The sequence below is a fragment of the Schistocerca americana genome, chromosome 7 (genome assembly GCF_021461395.2).
Source record: "Schistocerca americana isolate TAMUIC-IGC-003095 chromosome 7, iqSchAmer2.1, whole genome shotgun sequence".
NCBI lineage: Eukaryota > Metazoa > Arthropoda > Insecta > Orthoptera > Acrididae > Schistocerca > Schistocerca americana.
In genome coordinates, this window is record NC_060125.1 from 193562870 (window position 1) to 193584837 (window position 21968).

The 21968-nt window shown below is 40.1% G+C and overlaps 1 protein-coding gene across 1 annotated transcript in view; it reads left to right on the forward strand.

The window, feature by feature from the left end:
- The window catches only part of LOC124622228 (bumetanide-sensitive sodium-(potassium)-chloride cotransporter-like), a 229986-nt gene that overhangs the window by 64394 nt on the left and 143624 nt on the right, over positions 1-21968 (forward strand). Inside the window, exons 5-8 of the mRNA XM_047147881.1 lie at positions 5068-5182; positions 5293-5432; positions 5505-5699; positions 17788-18019. Of these exons, the coding sequence (XP_047003837.1) occupies positions 5068-5182; positions 5293-5432; positions 5505-5699; positions 17788-18019 (682 nt within the window). The remainder of the gene's footprint in view (positions 1-5067; positions 5183-5292; positions 5433-5504; positions 5700-17787; positions 18020-21968) is intronic.

The window sequence follows — 21968 nt, forward strand, 5'->3', positions numbered from 1 at the left end:
GGATAATATTCAGAAGTACTAAAAGTGATCCATTAAATCTCATTACATGATAAATCTCACAAGCCTAAAAGGCTGTCAATTCAACTAAAGACCTATGAATCACAGTTTACAAACAACTTGAAGTGGAATGAACACTATATAATACTGTCTGGAAGGAAAACCAAAGACTGCATTTTATTGAGAGAACACACAGAAGATGCAGCTGGACTACCAAAATGACTGCCTAAAATATGCTTGTGGTGCTGCTGTGCAATATGGAATTCTTCAGAGACAGAAGATGCCGAAAAAATCCAAAGAAGGGTAGCTCTTTTGTTTTATCACAAAAGGGGGAGAGTGTGTCTCATATATAAGGGAGTTGATGTGGCTAACATTGAAACAAAAGTGTTTTTCACTGTGGTGAGATCTTTCCCCACCACCTTCCTCCTCCGAATGCAAAAAATATTTTATTATTGCCACTCAATGTAGGGAGCAATGATAACCATAATAAAATAAGATAAACCAGAGCTCTTACAGAGAGATTTAAGTGCTCACTTTCCCCACACGCAGTATTAGTGTGCAACAGTAGAGAAACAGTTTGAACTTTGTTCAAAGAACCCTGTGAAAGGCACGTAACTGTGAATTGCAGAGAAGTGATGTAGATGCAAATGTAGATGTAGGTGCAGAGTGCTGGACTAAATCAGTTGATGCAAGTTTACAGCCTTTATGTAAGTATGTCGCAAACGATGATCAGTGGGTGGGGACGGGAACAGCTTGTACAGGGACAGAGCATACAACACAGTTGGTGAACTGAATACAATAGCTTTCCTTACTGGAAGCACCAATTTGAGCATGGCGAAGGGCCTCTGATGGCATTATTGATCTCGTCTTGACAGTGCTGTATGGCAAGTCAACATGGTGCTGAAGATTGTGTTGATGACTGCTAACTGGATGCACATTGCACTAGTGCTGCTGGACCCTATCAGGAGATCAGGCTACACTAACACCATCTGTGCCTCAACAGAACTGGGAAAGGGAGGTTGGTGGAGTTAATTACTGTGAGTACAGAAAGTGCATGTGGGGCCACACACGGTCAGATAGCTATTGTCATGGGTAAGATGACTATGCCTTTATTTGGATAAATCATGGCAACAGGTTTCCCTTCCTTAAAAATCTCTTCCAATTTAGTGCACACACAAACACCACAATTTTTTTAAAAGAATTATCTATTCTGTAGTAAAATATGCAGTATACTAAAAATTAAGTACACCAGCTTGAAGACGAATTATAGTCTTTGAACCATATGGCGGTATGCATTAGAGAGTAGAGACAATGAAATACAGCCTGCAGTAATACTGCCATGTGAATGTGCAAGCTGTATCGGGTGGGGTATCATGTATTCATATCAGAGGTGCCACACATTTTAACGACACAAAAAATCTTATCACAATTAATCTAGCTAAAATTTTTGTTTAGCAGGTGTTGAACCAACAAAGTGAGACATCCATAAAATGTTAATCATTCTTCAACAAATTATCTATAGTCCTAGAAAGAGTCTAGCCCCGAAACCCAACATAACAATATATGGAGACATGAACATTAACACAGATATGTTGACTGTGAAATTAATAATAAATTCCTACAGTTATTGAACATTTTTGGTGTGGTACAAATGGTAAACATTGCTACTAGGGTATCGCAAAGCTCATCATCAGTCTTAGACCATGTACTTACAGATATTGATAGGGAAAATTGTAAAATATTTGTAAAAAGATTTTTGCCTCTGATGTCATTATAATCAGATAAAAACTCTAAGGGCTGGCTTGCTAAAACCCACAAAACTGCAAACACACAAAAGGATCTTCTCGAAATGTAGAATCCATACTTTTGCTAAGTCTCTGGCAAATCAAACCTGGAACAAAGTGTGTACTGAAAACAATGTAAACGCTAAGTTTCTCGTTCTGCACATTTTTTAAATCAATTTTTGAGAAGATGTTTCCAAAAGTAGCCACTTTAACAGTGGCAGCTAAGGAAAATGGATGTTTAACTGTGGGTATTAGAAAGTCCTCCCAGATACTTAAATTTCTCAGTTCATTACAAAACCACGATACTAATCCAAAGCACATATATTACTATCACAGATACAGAAATATGTACAGGAGGGTACTGGTTGCTGCAAAAAAATTTTCCATTAACAAAAAAATAACATATAATGCATAAAATAAAAGCAAAATAGTGTTATACAACACGGTGCTCAAAAATGCAGACACAAGTGTAACACCATACAAATAAAATATGTGAGCAGAATAACATAAAATCCTTAGAAATGGTAAATTTTGCAAGTCACTACTTCTCTGGTGTTGTAGAGAAGAGGCAACAAAATCTTCCCTTATACTGTGTGGTAAGTTGATATATGTTTCAGACATAATGGGAGCCAATACATTAAGCTGAGGGACACTTCTGTTTGTGCATACCTTGTCTGGCAATTGTCTTAAGAGAAATTTGTCAGCAGATGTGTGAATTGCGGAAAAGCACAATAATGATGACCTCCACAACAGAGCTTGAAGTCAGGCATATGGTAAAGAAATTATAGGAAGCCAGAAGGCCTAGGTGAGATTCTTGTCTATGTTCTGAAAGTGTGCACAGACAGCATGCCCATTAACAAATGTAAGAAAGGAGTCCTTTAGTTCAAGTATTTTTCCAGAGTACCTGAAGCACCCATGAGTTGTGACCTTACTTAAAAAAAGATAATGTGGGGAGTACTGAAAAGAATACATCAGTTTCACTACTGTCTGAATTCTTAAAAATAACTGAGTTAATTATAAAAGATGACTCAGTCACACAAATAAGTGAAATGTTTTTAACACATCATAGTTCGGTTTCTAAAGTGGGGAAAGTATAGTATCTGCCATTAGAGTGCACAAAAGTGGTACTCAGAGCTATTGACAAGGATGACAGTGTTACAGGAATCTGCTTATACTTTTTCAAGACTATTGCCACTGGTGAGATAACATACTACTACACAAGCTGGCAGCACTAGATGTAAAAGGAATAACAAATAAGTGGTTCCAGTCTTGTCTGGACAACCAGGTGCAAAAGGCATTTCACATATCTGCTGACAATAACTTTTTCCTAAGACAATTGTCAGACAAAAAATGCATAAACATAGGTGTCCTTCGGCTTTGTTTATTGGATTCCATTATGTACATGATATATGTTAATCACTTACCAAAGAGTGTAAGGCTTGCAGAAAAAGTTTACTTTACTGATGGCAGCAACATCGTATAAGGTGATAAAACACAACTACTCTTATGAGAGAAAGCAAATGAAATTCTTAAGGATGTTGACAATTGGACAGTATTTAACACATCAACACTGAACACAAATAAAACACAGTATGTATTTCAGCATGAAAAGGGAAAAGCATAGAGAATAAATCTACAGATTGTGTAACAAACACACAGATTTTATAGATGAATATTCTCAGTTAACATGGAACGACCACAGATACTGGTAAAAAGAATGTCATCAGCATGTTATGCTCTTAGGATTCTATCATCAGTATGCATCAGCCAATGTCTTGTGGTGACATATTATTCCTACATACACTCAGTTCTTAGTTACGGGATTCTTTGCTGGGAATCAAAGGCACATAACATGAACATAATTTTTAAACTGCAGGAAAGGGCTATATGAACAATAATTGCTGGTATTAGTCAAGCTCATAGTAGAGAACTATTTAAAAATCTTTGAGTACAGTTACCAGTCCGTCCAACTCAGGGAAAACATTACTTAGTATCTCACTAATACTTGTATACATAACCATGGAACAAGAGCCAGTTTGGACCTACATTTAACAAGGAAAAACAAACACAAATCTCAAAACTGCATTTTTTATTGGGGAATTTACTGATTAATGGATTGCCCAGTGAGATAAAAGATAATCCTAAAATGCATTTGTTTAAAAAGGCAGCTAAAACAATCTTCATAAGTGCTGCAACTACACAGTTGAAGATTACTTAGAAGAGTAGTAGTAAACATCACTACCACCACCTTGTCACATTACAGTATATGATCACATTGTAACACTTTCATAAGAAAATAAAGTGCAGAGATATTCAGTGTGTGATAGTAAAAAATCTTGTTGTTCTCCTTGGGAGGGGGGAGGGGGAGGGGAGATGCTGATAAAGTTTCTCAGACAGATTTAGTGTGATACATGAAGACATGCATAGGCATAGTTGTCTGTCAATGGGCCTGGAGTCTGTTTAATGAATAGATTGCAAGTAGGGCAAGGGGCATAGCAGCATATTAGTTGTCTAGGAGTCACAAGTGGGTGTTAGTGTGTGCAGATCAAAACTGTTTCATATTATGAATAATCTTAATCAAACTGTGTGTAAATGAAAGTAAGTTGTGCAATGGGGACCAGTTGAATGAGGTACTACAGTTGTTAATGCGCTGATCTCATATTTGGGAGAAAGGAATTATGCGTCTGGCCACTTAGGTTCCCTGTGGTTTCCCCAAATAATATCAGTAAATGCCAGGGTGGTTTCTTCAGCAAAGCCACAGCTGACTGCCTGTCCTATCCTCATGAAAACATACATAAATATTCTATGTGTGTGTATATTTTGATTACTTATTTTCATTGTGTTATGACAACAAATCCTATGTCACTGAGAGATGAGCCCTGGGTAAATGAATAAGTGAAATCAAATGACGACTTCCTACTATGGTGTTTTGGAAACAGAGGCAAGAGTTACCGGATACCAATTCTTTCCCTCTCTTCTCCCGTCCCCCTCTCTTCCCCTCCACCAACCCAGGGTCTCTTTCCCCCCCACTCCTCTATACCTCCCTCTAGTCCCTCTCATATGCTTATGTTAGTTGAAAAAATTACTATATCATCGTTTTTGTGGCAAAAATTTTAAGCTTCTGCACTAGTCAAATATATTTTACTAGTTTTTTGATGTACATAATTTCCTGAAGGTTTGGATATGAATAAGTAGTTAAACTATTGCATCTCTGTTATTTATCAAAATACTAATAATTTTAGTTTTTCTCATATTACTTATATTTTTGTTCTTCATTTGTTTGTAGACTCAGCTTGGTCTCCTGATCATCCTGATAGCAGCCATTCTTGATTACACAGTTGGTTCTTTCATTGGCCCACAAAGCAACGAAGCTATAGCCAAAGGATTTTTGGGATTTAATGGTGATGAAACATAGTCGTATGCTTCTAGAGTTATAAAATACCTTCTTAAAAATTATGATACATAACAAATATTTAATTTATAATAGTGATTAATGATAATTTCCTTACAGCTACTTTAATATTGCAAAATTTGCATGCAGATTACAGAGTCAGTGATGGTGTTGACTACACGTTTTTCTCTGTTTTTGCTGTATTTTTTCCTGCAGCAACTGGTTTTCTTGCAGGTGCTAATATATCAGGAGACTTGAAGGTAATTTCCTTTTGTTTTGTTTCTAAGCGTTTTAGAAAATACACATATAATACCGAAGTGCATTTTCCACAGGACCCAGAAGTAGCAATACCAAAAGGAACACTGCTTTCAATTTTCATAACTACTGTTTCATACCTTTTCATGGCATTCATAGCAGGAGCCACGGTTGTGCGTGATGCAAGTGGCTATGTACACGAAATTTCAGATCAAACCTTTTTGAATTGTACTGGTCGAACATGTAAGTGGGGATTGCAGAATAGTTTCACAGTAAGTATTTCTTTTTTTCTCTTCTAGATATTCCTACTATTTTATTAAATTCAGAAAATTTGTTCACAGCTGATGGAGTAAAAACTGTCAGTACCTCAGGGAATAATGTCTTCGGTAATGAGGGGGCAACAATTTGTAAGAGAACCATAAGTTAGGGTGTGCTTGAAGTTATGAGATTATGCACCTACAAAAGTTAAGCATATTCAGGAGAAAAGGAGAGTGTCAGGAAAACAGACTAGTGATTGCTGTGAGCTTTATGAGCTTGGTTTATTAACAAACTAGAATTTGGTATCACTCTAAGAAAGAAATGCTACATGTTTTGATAGCCATGTAATTCAAAAGTAACAATCAGTGTGTTACAGTCATAGGGTCCACTTTATTTGCACTTTCCAAGAACCTTTTAGTCTCTTGATGAAATTTACAAATTGCAGTAGAGCGTTGATTATCTGAGCTTGGGTCTACTGAATGACTGCGTAACCAAACTGTTACTCACATGTGCAACCTCCACAGCTACAGTCTTACACCCCCTAACCTCCCCTTGCCACCCCTTCCTTCCCTCCCTCCTTTTCATCCGCTCCCCCTCCCCCTTCCAGACCCACCAATATCAAGCTGCTGACAACAGCAATCATTTGTGCTCTGTTACAGTAACTTGACAACTATGCCATGTGAAGCAAACTTGCAATGCTTGGACATAAACTTGTTGCCCCTTCCATAAGAGATAAAAAAGAGATTAATAAAAGGTTAGAGGAAAGTGAATCTGCAAACAACTTATGTAATGAGTACAATGTTGGTAAGTTGACACACATGGGGGTGGGGAGGGGGGGGGGGGGGGGGGGGGGAAAATCACAAGGAGAACATATCTCTGGTCCCATTCCATGTGAAAAGGAAATTCATTTTAATGAACATCTTTTACACACTGTGTTATGGGCTTTGTTTATCAACAAACTAGAATTTTAAAGCAAGCACTGGCTGGTTAATTTGCTCAAAGTCAGGACAAGACATTCATGAGCTTCAAATACAAGGAGGAAAACTGTCTGCTGATTCTTTCAAAATCAAACTGAAGGATGTGTTGAGGGAAGGTTATTATGGTCTCAAACATTTACAATGCTGACAAATCTGGGCTCAATTGGAAAGCTTCACCAAGAAAATTGTCTGCTTTGCATCATGAATTGGCTGCACCTGGCCCTAAAAAAAAGCAAGTATCATATTACTACCTTACCTTGTGATAATGCTACTGGTAGCCACAATTTTCCTGTGCTCATCGTCAGGAAAAATAAGAAACTACATTGTTTCAAACATGTTACTTAATGTATCTGTGACACATTCTTTACACCTCAACAATGTTCACCTGGATGAATAGTGCAATTTTCATGGAATGGTTTATGGAAGTTTGGTGTACCCTCCGTAAAAGCGTATTAGTTAAGAATGACAAAAACAAGGAAACAGTACTGGTTCTTGGCCATGCACCAACTCATCCATCATGTGATATCTTAAAAAGAAGAAGATGAGTTCATAAAAGTGATTTTTCTTTCACCTACCATAACCTCCTCCCAACAGCTCCCTCCTCATAACAGCTCATGGATTAAAGCATTATTGAGACTTTGAAATGGTATTACAGAAAAGATATCTAAAATAAGTTATTGTTAGAAAGAGAAGAGGGTAGAGAAGTCAGTCTGTTTATAAAGTCATAAAAACAATGATTTGAAAAAGTGTCCTATATGATTGGCTCAGCATGGGACATTGTAAAGGACCAGAATATGAAAATGGCCAAAAATAAAATTCTGGAAATGACAGAGCCCTCAAAGTCTTGCTGAAAATGATGAAAAAAGGTATGTCCAAAATGCTCAATATGCTAAAAGAACTCAATTTCCATTAATCATACAATAAATAACAATACATAACAATAAGAGAGAAGGAAAGTTGCTCCTCACCATATAGCAGAGATGCTGAGCCGCGATAGGCACAATAAAAAGATTCACACAATCAAAGCTTCCGGCGATTAAGGCCTTTGTCAGCAGTAGACACACTCACACTCACGCAAGCGCAACTTGTACACATATCTGCAGTCTCAGAGAACTGAAACTACAATGCAATCAGCAGTACCAGTGCATGATGGGAGCAGCGACTGGGTGGGGGTAAGGAGGAGGTTGGGGCGGGGAGGGGGAGGGATAGTAAAGTCCCTCCAGAACCTAAACAACTTCTCCCCCATTTGCTTCACCTGGTCCCACTCAACCCAACAAGCCACCTTCCTAGATGTTGATCTCCGCCTCAGAGATGGCTACATCAGTACCTCCGTCCATATCAAACCTACTAACCACCAGCAATACCTCCACTTTGACAGCTGCCACCCGTTTCATACCAAGAAGTCCCTTCCATGCAGCCTAGCCACCATGGTTGTCGCATCTGCAGTGACGAGCAGTCCATCTCTAAGTGTACCGAGGGTCTCACTGAAGCCTTCACTGACTGTAATTATCCTCCCATCCTTGAGCAAAAACAAATCTCCTGTGCCTTATCTTTCCAGTCTCCCACCAACTCCCAAAGTCCCACAGTCCAGCCACAGAGGATCATTCCTCTCGTAACTCAGTACCATCCGGGACTGGAGCAACTGAATTACATTCTCCACCAGGGTTTCGATTACCTCTCGTCGTGCCCTGAAATGAGAAATATCCTACCCACTATCCTTCCCACCCCTCCTACCGTGGTATTCTGCCATCCACCAAACCTAAACAATATACTCGTCCCTCCTTACACAACCCCTGCTCCGAATCTCTTACCTCATGGCTCATACCCCTGTAATAGACCTAGGTGCAAGACCTGTCCCATACATCATCCTACCACCACCTACTCCAGTCCGGTCACTAACATTACCTATCACATCAAAGGCAGGGCTACCTGTGAAACCAGTCATGTGATCTACAAGCTAAGCCGCAACCAGTGTGCTGCATTCTATGTAGGCATGACAACCAACAAGCTGTCTGTCCGCATGAACGGCCACCGACAAACTGTGCCAAAAAACAAGTGGCTTACCCTGTAGCTGAACACGCTGCCAAACATGATACTCCTCTTCTCAATGACTGCTTCACAGCCTGTACCATATGGATCCTTCCCACCAACACCAGCTTTTCTGAATTGCACAGGTGGGAACTTTCCCTGCAATACATCCTACATTCCCATAACCCTCCTGACCTCAACCTTCGTTAGTCACTGTCCTCACCCATGCAGCCCCCTCCCTGTTCCCATTCCAGCACTACACAGCTGTCATTTCACTACCACACCCAGTCTTCTAATTTCTTTTATTTTTATTTCTCTCCTTTATGCTACTTACCCCTCCCTCCTCCGCACCTTTTCTCCTACCCTCCATCGAAACTGCAACACTTCACTGTCCGCCACTCCCACCTCACTATCCCTCCTCCTCCCCCTCCTCCTCCCCCTCCCCCTCCCTGCCCCAGCCTCCTCCTTACCCCCATCATGCACTGGTGCCGCTGCTCGCTTTGTAGTTTCAGGTCTCTGAGACTGCAGATGTATGTGCAAGTTGCGATTGTGCAACATGAGTTGGAAAATGATGTCTGGTTATCAGTGCAAATATAGGTTACAAAGAAGCCTCCAGGAACGACATCCAATATACCAGTCACTTGGGCAGCAGGATGGGTGGTCAGAAATAAAAAAAATGTGAAGTGGCCTGAGGTGCAGAGCCACTTCTATGCAGAGCTGGGTTGTGGTAGCGAGCTGTGGTGAGTGTGTGGTCTGTTGGTAGCACAGGAAAACAATATCAGAAAATGAAAAATTTTATTGGGATTCCTGCTGCTACACTGGTAGCAGTGGGGCATAGCTGCTACATCCTATTTAGTGCATCTTGTAACTGCAGTGGCCAGCTGTCATCCAAGAAGCCAGCTGTGACATCTGCATACAGGAAAGCTGATGCCCAGAAGCTCACTCAAGATTGCATGCCCCAGTTTGGTGTGGTGCAGAAACCTGCCAGAACTGTTTTAGGGGATGATAGCTTCCAAGAGTGGAACTTCCCTCAGCTCGAAGTACATTTTCTATCCTCTACTGCTCCCTCTAGTACCTTGGAAGTTATTCTCCGATGTCTTCACAGATGTCCAGCCATCCTGTCTCTTCTTCTCATCAGTGTTTTTCATATGTTGCTTTCTTCACCAATTCTCCATAGAACCTCCTCATTTCTTAACTTACCTCTTCAATCAATTTTCAACATTCTTCTGTCACATCTCAACTCAAATGTTTCGCTACCATACAATGCTGTTCTCAAAACGTACATTCTCAGATATTTCTTCCTCAAGCTAAGGCCTATGTTTGATACTAGTAGACTTCTTTTGGCCAGGAATGGCCTTTTTGCCAGTAATAGTCCGCTTTTGATGTCCTCCTTCCTCCATCCACTGTGGATCATTTTGCTGCCTAGGTAGAAAAATTCCTTATCTTCTTCTACTTCATGATCACCCATCATTACTTTCACCTGTCTTCGATTTACTCCCAATCCATAATCAGTACTCATTAGACTGTTGATTCTAGTTGGCACATCCTGTAATTCTTCTTCACTTCCAGCGAAGGTATCAATGTAATCAGCAAATCTTATCATTGATATCCTTTCACCTTGATTTTAAGTCCACTCTTGAACCTCTTTCATTTCCATCATTGTTTCTTTGATGTATAGGTTGAACAGTAGGGGCGAAAGACTACATCCCTGACTTTTCAATCTGAGCACTTCGTTCTTAGCCTCCCACTCTTACTGTTTCCATTTGGTTCTTGTACATATTGTATATTACCTGTCTTTCCCTGTGGCTTACCTCTATTTTTCTCTGAATTTTGAACATCTTGCACCACTTTACATTGTCAAACGCTGTTTTTCAGGCACACACATGCTATGAACATGTCTAGATGTTTCTTCAGTCTTGTTTTCAGTATCAACCACATAATCATAATTGCCTCACTGGTACTTTACCTTTGCTAAAGCCAAACTGATTGTCATCCAACACTTCCTCAGGTTTCTTTTCCATTCTTCTGTATACTGTTCTGGTCAGCAATGTGGATGCTTAAGCTGTTAAGCTGATTGTGTGATAATTCTTGCACTCATTGGCTCTTGAAATCTTTAGAACTGTGTGGTTGATTTTTTTCCTGAAGGTCCTGTATTGCCAGACTCGTATGTTCTACACACCAATTACAATAGTCATTTTGTTGCCATTTTCCACAATTGTTTTAGAAATTCTGATGGAATGTTGTCCATCTCTTGCACTTTATTAGACCATAAGTCTTCCAAACCTCTTTTAAATTCTGATTCTAATATAGGATCCCCCCCCCCCCTCTCTTCTATATCACTCCAGTTTCTTCTCCTATCATGTCATCAGACAAGTCTTCCCCCTCATAGAGGCCTTTAATGTATTCTTTCCACATATTTGCTGTCTCCTCAGCATTTAACAATGGAATTCCCACTGTAGTTGTAATGTTACCAGCCTTGCTTTTAATTTTGCCAAATGTTCTTTAGACTTTTCTATATGCTGAGTCAGTTCTTCCAACAATCATTTCTTTTTTGATCTCTTCACAGTTTTTCTGCAGCCATTTCACCTTACCCCATTTCACGTTAGCTTCCCCTGCACTTCCTGTTTGTTTCATTCCTGAATGACTTGTATTTCTGTATTCCTTAATTTCCCTGAACGTTTTTGTACTTCTCTCGTGCATCGATCAACTGAAGCATTTCTTGTGTTACCCCTGGCTGCTTCGCAGCTACCTTTTTTGTACCTATATTTTTCTTTCCAACTTCTGTGATTGCTTCACTTCAAGTGAATTGCCAACTGAGCTGTTCCTTACCGCATTGTCTGTAGTCTCAAAGAACTTGGTGTATCTCCTCATTTCTTAGTGCTTCCATATCCCACTTCTTTGCACATTGATAAAACTTTAGCCTATTCTTCACAACTGCTAAATTGTGATCTGAGTCTACACCTGCTCCTGTTTACACCTTACAGTCCAATATGCCCACATAGCATATGATCATGAGTTTCTTTTAACACCGCTTTTTTGAGTTTTGCTGGTAATACCATGCATGGCCCATACCTAGTTGACTTATATAATGGGATCAAGGTCACACTTTCCATTGTAGGTCGTCAGTGGTTCTACCATCCTGGTCATAATCTGCTGCCCTTCAGGGCAATAGTCTGGCTGCTGCAAAAGTGAGTTTCGAGGTAGTCCACCAGTAGAAAGGCATCACACCCAGGGAGGAGAAGTTTTTGCTACAAGATGGCTCAACACTGGAGGAGGCCCAAACTCATGCTGGATGTTTGCTGAACCGTAGTGATCCAGCACCCAAAGTACTCCTCTCATCATAGTAGATGATGTTAGACTGCAAAAACCTCTACTGAACTGTGACTTGCTGCATCATGTACAGCTTGCAATCAGCATCAGCAACTTGCACTATCTGCCTCTCTGCAAAGCTTTGACCCACTGCCTGTACTATTGTTACCTTCCTGTTCAAACGATCTGCATTTCCATGCTTCTTGTGTGGCTTAAGTACAGTTTCATGACAAAACTAGACATGGGGTATGGAGTATTCTTTTATATTTTGGAAGATGAATGGCAAGTTGTTAAATGGCCATAGAAAAGTTTCCAGTTCCTATTTTGTTAAAAACCTGCATAATACCAAATTTAAATTATTTTATTGAAAGAAAAACATTTGAATACACTATTTTTTTTTCCTTTCCCTGAGAGTTGGGGAGGGGGCTATGTCCTTACTCTCATACGAGTGATCTTTTTCACAGCAGAATCCATATTTTTTGGAACAACGTACTGTTGTCATAACGAAAATGGGGGCATCCCATGGCATCCATTATTCCATGGGCTAGCTGTTAGCTAATGAAATCCTCCATGATCGGCTGTGAATTCTGGGGTATATGATATGATATGGTTTCTGATATTGGTGCATCTTTCTCTGTTGGAATTTTATGTTGCATTATAGGCATAACCAGCTGTGGTCCCTGACAGTAAAATAAACACTCGAAATCTAATAGCAATATTTTCGTCTTCACGCTTTCTGTTCCTTTCAGATGCTCTACCTTCTTGCATGATACAGTTCTAGCAGTGGCCACATCTGGCCAAGGTTCACATTTGACTTGTCCCAACCATGTTCCCCTGAAGGTCTAAATTTGCTAACAGTCCCTTTGTTAGCTTTACTTAATCAGAGCCAGAATTCTCCAAATTCACAGGTACCACTTCCCTACCACCTCTTTAGTATGCATATAATGCTTCTTTTCACAAAATAAGGATGTGCGTCCAACATATTGTTCTTGTCTAGTGGCTCCATTATACACCACATATCAATGGGCAGCTCCGGTTCTAAATTCGCCAAAGCAACTTTCTGGTGCCTTCTGTCACATCATGCAAATAAAGCTTTAGCATTTTCATTTGCATTTTAAGTGGTTTGCCCTTTGACACAGGTGAACCTTGTGACAGTACTATATGGGCGACAACTTCCCATAGCTAGAATATTGCCCCTCTAAGTTGCACTGCACATCACTGGGATCAGTTTTGGCAGATGTTGTAACATAAAGTCTGACTGCGCAGTCATACAGTAAATTGCTTACGTAAGGCATTACTTGCACACATCACTTAAACTGAACTGCCCCGTACCTGAAAATTTAATACTGCTGAATCTAATGACTTAATATCATTGTCTCTCACCCCCACATAATCGATAGCTCAGTAGGTTTAACCACTTCTGACCTATGAGGTCCAGATGTACCACTGACACATGTGCCCCTGTGTCCAAAAGTAAACATACATTTTCTGCTTCCTAAAATTCCTACTATACCACATTCTGCCTTTGCATATGTATCTGTTGCATCAAAATCTAACTGGAAGGTAGCTTAGTGGATTTAGGACTCCCTCTAGCATTAAATGCCTATCCTCTTCTCCCCCATCTGTTTCTACCATTACTTCTACAATCTCATTGTTGGTGCCCACCCACACCATTCTTACCCCATTGAGGCTGCTGACCATGCCTCTTGACGTGCTGCAACAGACCACATCTATAACATTCATATATCAGTGGAAAATAGCCCACCATGTACACCTGTTGGCATGTCAATCTATTCAGACTACATAGACAATCTGACAATAGTGTACAGTTCTTTTGGGATACCTCTCCAAACCCATCTTGACATATCAAGTGACAGCCCCTCAGGAAGGCGTCTAGTGCCCCACGTTTGGCTTATTGGATTCTAATCCTAATGGTCTCATCATTGTCCCCACAGCACATGCATCTGAACATTAATTTTCTATGTCCTATCCCCAAAATTTTCTACTGTTTCACTGTGCATCTTTGCAACAGCACTTAATTGTTCGTGGAGGAACCACATACTATTTGCCTTTTTTATATCATTGCAGGAAGCTTTGTTTCAACTGATAAAACTACTGTGTGTTTATCAACCCCTTCCGTATATTTGACATCTGGTATAAGCTGCAAAAGGTGCACCTTCCACAGGACAATTCTTAGGGCTGATGTATTTCCCTCGAGCCCCTTAGTAACTAACTTTTCTGTTATAGCAAGTTCAAGCCTTCCTTTCTTTTACATGTTTTCAGCCCATGGATTTGGCTGCGCAGAAGAAACCGACTGGTTTGGTACTCCCAAAATGGACAGACCTATGGTCCAACACTCTGGTCCTTAACAACTATCATTCAAATCAACTCTGCTTGTACAGAAGTATCGTAAAGTACTAGGAAATTATATTTATTCTATGCTTGTAAAGGTAACAGTATAAAGAAAAGTGTGAAAAGGAAGGACGCCTGAAGACAGGAGAAAGGGAATTGTAGTGCCAATTTTTGAGGTGGTTTTCAGGAAACTGTCAAAATAATAGGGGAGTCACTTTGAAGTGTCATTCTGCCAATGTATTTGAGAATATTAATTTATCCATTTTACTAGTTATTGAACTCTGTGTCTTTGGAATATATTAGTTTAAGAAATTTGGAACAAGCCACTTTTTATGTATTTTTATTTATACCAGTACACATTTTGGGCTCTTGCCCATCTTCAGTTGTAGTAAGAAATATTTAAATCTTCAATTAGCACATTGTTAAAAACATCAACTTCATTTTGGTCACTGCAGTTGCTCTGTGTGAAATAATAATTTTGTTTGTTTACTGCACTTAGATGCACTTAGGGGCAACGACAAACAAAACAAAAAGTAAATGAATAAGACAAGTAATAGATATGAAGTAGCATATAAACAAAATTCTTTTGCACAGGCCACCTGCATTATCCAAAATGCAGTTGATGTTTTTAAAAATTTTCTAATTAAATATTTAAATATGTATTATACCAACTGAAGATGGAAAATGCCTTGTAAAAAGAAACAAAATATGGAAAACCCTTAAAAAAAGAGAACTGGAAGGCTGACTATGAGAGGAATAAAGAAAATGTATCAAAGATGTGTGAGTTCTGTAGAAGTAGGAGAGAAGACAAACTGTTTAGAACAGAAAAATGGGCTGAAGCTAGAGGCTGCAAGACTGCATTATTCCCAGTACTTTTCATCACCTTTATGGACAAGATAACGACAGAGATGGCAGTGCATCTAGGAGAATTATGTTTACCAATTTAATGGTGTGAGGAAATGGAGGAAAGGTACAAGAAAGGCTAAATGTATGGGAAAGTGGTGGGACAGTACCATTTGAAATTTAATGCAAGAAATAAAATTGGTTTTGTAGTAAGGATTTTAGCATACAATGTGAATATTGTAATATTCTAAGATACTTTTATTGCACGTTGCTTACTGTGTATGTGATATACCTCAAGAGTTCAGCAGCTTAAAAATGGCTTCTGCCTTCATGACTCATAATTCTTAAAGTCACAACTTACTACATTGTCATGCTGTGCAACTTTCCTGCATTTATATACAAGAAATACAAACACATGTTCAAAAACATATTCAGAAGATAATTTTTTTATTCGTAATACAGCTATATGATTATTGCAGAAATCTAAATAGGAAATACATTCTACTCATTGGCAACTCTCACTATACAGGGAAATAATGTACAGTTTGAGAATAAAAATGTCACATACACATAAGGAACGTGTGTCTGAAATCAATTTTCTGTTAGAATCTGAGATGTCACAGTAGCTGAGGAACTGTTGCACCACATCTCTCAAAATTTTGGTTAGGATACACAGATAGGCACAACAAAAAGACTGCCACAAATAAGTTTTCAGCCAGCTATCTTTTCTACATTGTGCAAAATGCCAAGTCCAGCAAAAATGTTGACAGGTTACAGTCGGACACCAGTTTGTAAAACTACTGCACTGCAGAGATTTCACTGGACAAATAGATAAACATAGTATGTATTCTGCCCTTAAAATACATAAAAAGAAAGCACAAAAAGGCAGGGGAATGTAGTTTTTGACAGAGAAACTGAAATAGGAACAGGAAACGAGAAGTGTGGGAAATAACTGAAAAATTAAGATTCATGTAACTGAATTGAATGACATTAAGTCTTCAAGGACAAAGGATAATGTGTGAAGTAAACTGGAATGCAGGACAGCTGTAGGCAGCATAACTCACTATTTATGCAAGTGACTTTAAATGACTTGTTGAGTTCATACCACATAGAATTGTTACACTACCCCCAGGCAAAAGTAGGTCCAACACAGAAAATGAACCAAAATTGTTAAACCAAAGAAAGCTAGCAGGACCTGGTGAGATAGCTGTACAATTCTATATAGATCATGTAATGAACTAGCTGACTTTCTAATAGTAGTTTATTGTACAGCACTGGAGCAATAAAGCATTTCAAGGAACTGGGAAACATGCACATAATTCCTATTTTCAAGAGGGGTTGCTGGACACACACTACTCGAAGTTTTCATTGATGATGTCAATATGTTGTAGATGTAACACCTGTGCTGTAAGAATCAACAGCAATTCAGCAAATAACAACCTTATAATGCTCATCTTGCACCATTTGTCAAGAGATCTTTTATGTATTACACGGCAGTGCCCAGGTTGATGCCATGTTTGTTGTCATCTAACTGGAAATAATTCTTATTACGACACATATTCACAACTTGTAGCTTCCAAAAGACCGTTACTGCAGCATGGACACCTGTAATTGCTATCCAGAGAGGCAAAGAAGCTGTCACTGTGAAACATTGTAGAACTTGCACAGTGTGATATGGTGCCAACCTAAGAACTGTATATCCAACAGATCTGCCAGGAAAGTTTGAAATGTTACAGAAACTTCCCTTTAGCATTTTTCTATGACCCCATTACATCTTTGACTATGAGAACCATGAATTTGTTTGATAAACTACAATGTTGGGACATAATTTGCACCCATCTTGCATGGATGCATCTTTCTTCCATAACAGAAATCACATGGTTACTGCACCACAGGAAATGAAACCGATCTTGGTCTGGGAGAAGATAAGAAAGTCCACAAAGTTTGGTCTTCAACTTGCATGCATGACCTCCCAAGTATTTAAAAAAAAAACTACCATGTTTCCTGACGAAAAACATAGTGATAAGGAAAGTTTCAGTATGAATGAAGTAGACATGTAGTAGGCATTAACTGGAATATAAATTTCAGAATAATGGAATGGTATGGGAGTATGGTAGGGGGTTTATAATTATGGAACAATATACAGAATGGGGACTAGCAGAAATTGAGATAGTGGGCATTGCAGGAAAGGGCACACATTGCAAGTGATCCTTATCCAAACAGACACATGAGGGCCACTGATGTTACTGCACATACAATAGTTTACTTACCATCTCTCATCATAACAAAACTAATGATATGCAAGTGCAACCATGTGTAACAGCTAGTAATTCCTAAGCAGCTATAACAAAAAAGTCATTAGTAGTTTAACTATTATAAATGCAGAATATACTTTAACTCAATGTGGCATTTTTCCCTTTGCTAAGCCACAAATAAATTACTAGGGTGAAACCTAATACAAACATTCTGCACTGACACTCCAAGAAATATAAGAAATTTGTTATAAGTAACAGACAGAAATGTCAGTATTTGTTTGTTTCAAAAATAAATATTGCATATGAGTATTGCTATTTAAACCCAAAATTTCCAATAGGTTGTCGAACTGGTGTCAGCATTTGGGCCTCTCATCTATGCAGGGTGCTTTGCTGCCTCATTATCTTCTGCACTATCTAGCCTGATTTCAGCTCCAAAAATATTTCAAGCTTTAGCCAAAGATAAGCTATACCCTTATATTGAATGGTTTTCAAAAGGGTATGGTAAGAATAATGAGCCTATTCGGGGATATATATTGACATTTGTGATTGCTGTTGGCTTTATTTTAACAGGTAAGTAACACAGGTAAAACTCTTTTAATTAAATCTGCAAGCAGTCAGGATTCTTTTCTTCTACACATTGTTTGTACTTAATTTGATAATGTTTTAATTTATATTTAAAATTCCCTCTTCTGTATAGTAAGTTAAACAACTATTTCAAAAAGCATGACATTCATTCCATCTGCCCAACAGACAATTTGTGAAAATGTTGCTGGTTCAGGAGTTTGTGCACAAACTGACATTTGATTATGTCACTAAATGTACGATGGGATTCACGTCAGCAATCTGGATGGCCAAATCATTCACTCAAATTGTTCACACACACACACACACACACACACACACACACACACACACACACACACACAGGTTAGACGGAAGGCAGGGGAGAGGTGGGGAAGGGGGGGGGGGCGTAGCGGAAAGGAAGAAAAGTAAAAAAAACTGGATGTGATGGTGGAATGAGGGCAGTGTAGTGCTGGAATGGGAACAGGAAAGGGGCTGGATGGGTGAGGACAGTGACTTAACAGAGGTTGAGGCAGGAGGGTTAGAGAAACGTAGGATGTATTGCAGGGAAAGTTCCCACCCGTGCAATTCAGAAAAGCTGGTGTTGGTGGGAATGAATGATATATGGCACAGGCCGTGAAACGATCATTGAAATTAAGGATGTCATGTTTGGCAGCGTGCTCCAGGGTGGTCCACTTGTTTCTTGGCCACATTTTGTCAGTGGCCATTCATGTGGACAGAAAGCTTGTTGGTTGTCAAGCCCACATAGAATGCAGCGCAGTGGTTGCAGTTCAGTTTGTAGATCGCATGACTGGTTCGCAAGTAGCCCTGACCTTAATGGGTTAGGTGATGGTTGTGACCAGACTGGAGTAGGTTGTGGTGGGAGGATGTATGGGACAGATCTTTCATCTAGGTTTATTACTGGGGTATGAGCGATGAGGTAAGGGAATGGGAGCAGGGGCTGTGTAGGAATGGATGAGTATATTATGTAGGTTCGGCGGACAGCTGAATACCACTGTGGGAGGGGTGGGTAGGATAGTGGGCAGGACATTCCTCGTTTCAGGTCATGATGAGAGGGAGTCGAAACCCTGGATGAGAATGTAATTCAGTTGCTCCAGTTCTGGGTGGTACTGAGTTATGAGGGGAATGCTTCTCCTCTGTGGCCAGACGGTGGGACTTTGGGTGATGGTGGGAGACTGGAAAGATAAGGTATGGGAAATTTGTTTTTGTACAACATTGGGAAGATAATTACAGTCTGTGAAGGCTTCAGTGAGACCCTCAGTATATTTCAAAAGGGACCACTCATCACTGTTGATGAGACAATCACAGGTGGCTAGGCTGTATGGAAGGGACTTCTTGGTACGGAACGATTGGCAGAGCTGTCAAAGTGGAGATATTGCTGTGGTTAGTAGGTTTGATATGGACGAAGGTACTGATGTAGCCATCTTTAAGGTGGAGGTCAACATCTAGGGAGTGGTTTGTTGGGTTGAGTAGGTCCAGGTGAAGCAAATGCGGGAGAAGTTGTTGAGGTCCTGGAGGAATGTGGATATGGTGTCCTCACCCTTGATCCAGATCGTAGAGACATCATATTCCTCTAGATGGCCCATGAATAGGTTGGCATAGGATGGTGCCATGCAGGTGCCCAAAGCCATGCCCCGGATTTGTTTGTAGGTAATGCCTTCAAAGGAGAAGTAATTGTGGATGAGGATATAGTTGGTTATGGTGACTAGGAAGGTGGTTGTTGGTTTGGAATCCATTGGGTGTTGGGAAAAAGTAGTTTTCAATAGCAGTAAGGCCATGGGCATTAGGAATGTTAGTGTAAAGGGTGATGGCATCAACAGTGATGAGCAGGATACTGTGTGGTAAAGGGGTGGGAACTGTGGAGAGTTGGTGGAGGAAATGGTTGGTATGTTTTCTATAGGAAGATAAGTTCCAGGTAATCGGTTGAAGGTTTTGGTGTAAGAGAGCAGGGATTCTCTCAGTGGGGCACAGTACATGGCCAAAATGTGGCTCCAGGGGGGTTGGGTTTATGGGCTTCAAGAAACATGTAGAAGGTAGGAATCCGGGGAGTGGTAGAGGTGAGCAGAGATGGACTCCAGGGAGTGGTTCTGTGATGGGTCTAAGGATCTGAGGAGTGAATGGAGATTCTGCTGGATTTTTTAAGTGGGGTCACTGAGGCAAGGTTTGTAAGTGGAAGTATCAGACAGCTGGCAGAGTCCTTCCGCGAGGTAATTCAAAACAACAGTGGTGGAGCCTTTGTCTGCAGCTAGGATTATAAGGTTGGGATCAGTTTTTAGATGGTAGATTGCAGTTATTTCTGTGGATGTAAGGTTAGTTTGCATGTTGAGGGGTTTGGGAAATGATGATGAGGCAATGTTCTAGGTTAAGAAATTCTGGAAAGTTAACGAGGTGATTTGGGGGTAGTGTCACAGTTGGATGGAGGAGTGAACTGAGTTGGGCAGTGTTCAGTATTGGTCTTTAGTTGAGTCTGATTGGTAAGGTTGGTGGTGAAAAAGTTTCCACTGTGGGGAATGGAAGAAGGAGAGAAGCATGATTGAATTTGGGAGTGGAGCAAAAGGTGAGGCTTTCAGAAAGGACTGATATTTCTGTGGGGTTAAGGCTTCTGGAGTAAAGGTTCATGACTGTGTTACAGGTCTGTTTAGGTTCTGGGTTCTGTGTGGTGATGGGAGGGAGTTTTGGAGCATGGAGAAAGTGTAGTAGGTCTGCAAGACAGGGTTTGTTAGCTATGAGGGGATGTGGTGGAGGTTTGGGTTGTTCTAGAGGTGATGGACAGTGGTACTCCAAGGCAGGAGTAGGAAGCGAGCAAGGTGGAGAGCTTTTTGAGGTGGTGTTGTGCATGCTGCTCTAGTTCCTGGAGGGCAAGAGTTTCAATATATGTCATGGGTTCCAGTAATTTGGGATTGCATAGCAGGAGAATTTAGCGGATGGAGAGAAGGTACTGCAATAGGTTTGGGCATGGTTGTTATGGTTTTGCAGGACTATTTTGTTGAGGGCTAGGGATTGGTGGAATCTGAACAGGTTGAGGTCATTGTGGAAGGAGAGGTAGCAGCAGCTGGAGCTGGGTAATTTGGAGGAGGGGATCCCATGAGCCAAGCAACAATGCAGGAACATTATGTGGGACTGGGTTCTGGCTAAGAATAATGAAACGTTTCTGTATTGACGCAGATGGAGCGAGCAAGGATCCATGGTGGTGGAAAAATTGCATAAATAACATAGAATTACATCAGAAAAAATTCACAAAAATACACTCAAATACATGTGAAAAATCACAAGAAGGATGAAACGGATGCAAACAAGATGAAATCTGAGGGAGTCAACCTTAGCGAAAAGTGAAAACTCAGTAAAATTGGCATGAAGTCACAAAGAGATCAAAGAAAACATATAAATAAATATTTTACTGTGGGTAGCAGGTCCGGGGGTGGATAAGTGTGAAAGAGGGGGGATGGTAGATGTGACTGTGTGAGATGGAATTAGTGGGTACGAACTGGGATAGAACGGAGAAAGAGGGAGGGTGGGGAGGGGTTCGTAGGATGAGGTACAAGATCATGTGACTTCGGAAAGTTGCGGAAAATAACACGCAAAAATACAGGAGAGTGATCAGTCTGAAGGTATAGGGTTAATGATATTAGTGGGAGTAATGTTGGACGTAAGATGCTGCACCCAGAATCAGCGTGGTCTTGTAGCCATCTGTTCTATGCAGCCGAGACGGTTGATACAGTGTGGCTTGTAAGTAGTGTGTGCTGTGTGGTTTGTAGGTGACAGGAGAAACACAGGAAAGAAGAGAAAGGAGGATGGGCCTTGAGTACAGTGATCTATTAGAAAATAGAAACAAAGGAAAACAGCACTGGGTTAAGATCAAAGAAAAGCATCAGGCAAAAACAAAACAATGGAAAATCCAGTATGGAATGCAACAATATTATGAAAAGGAAAGTTGCCA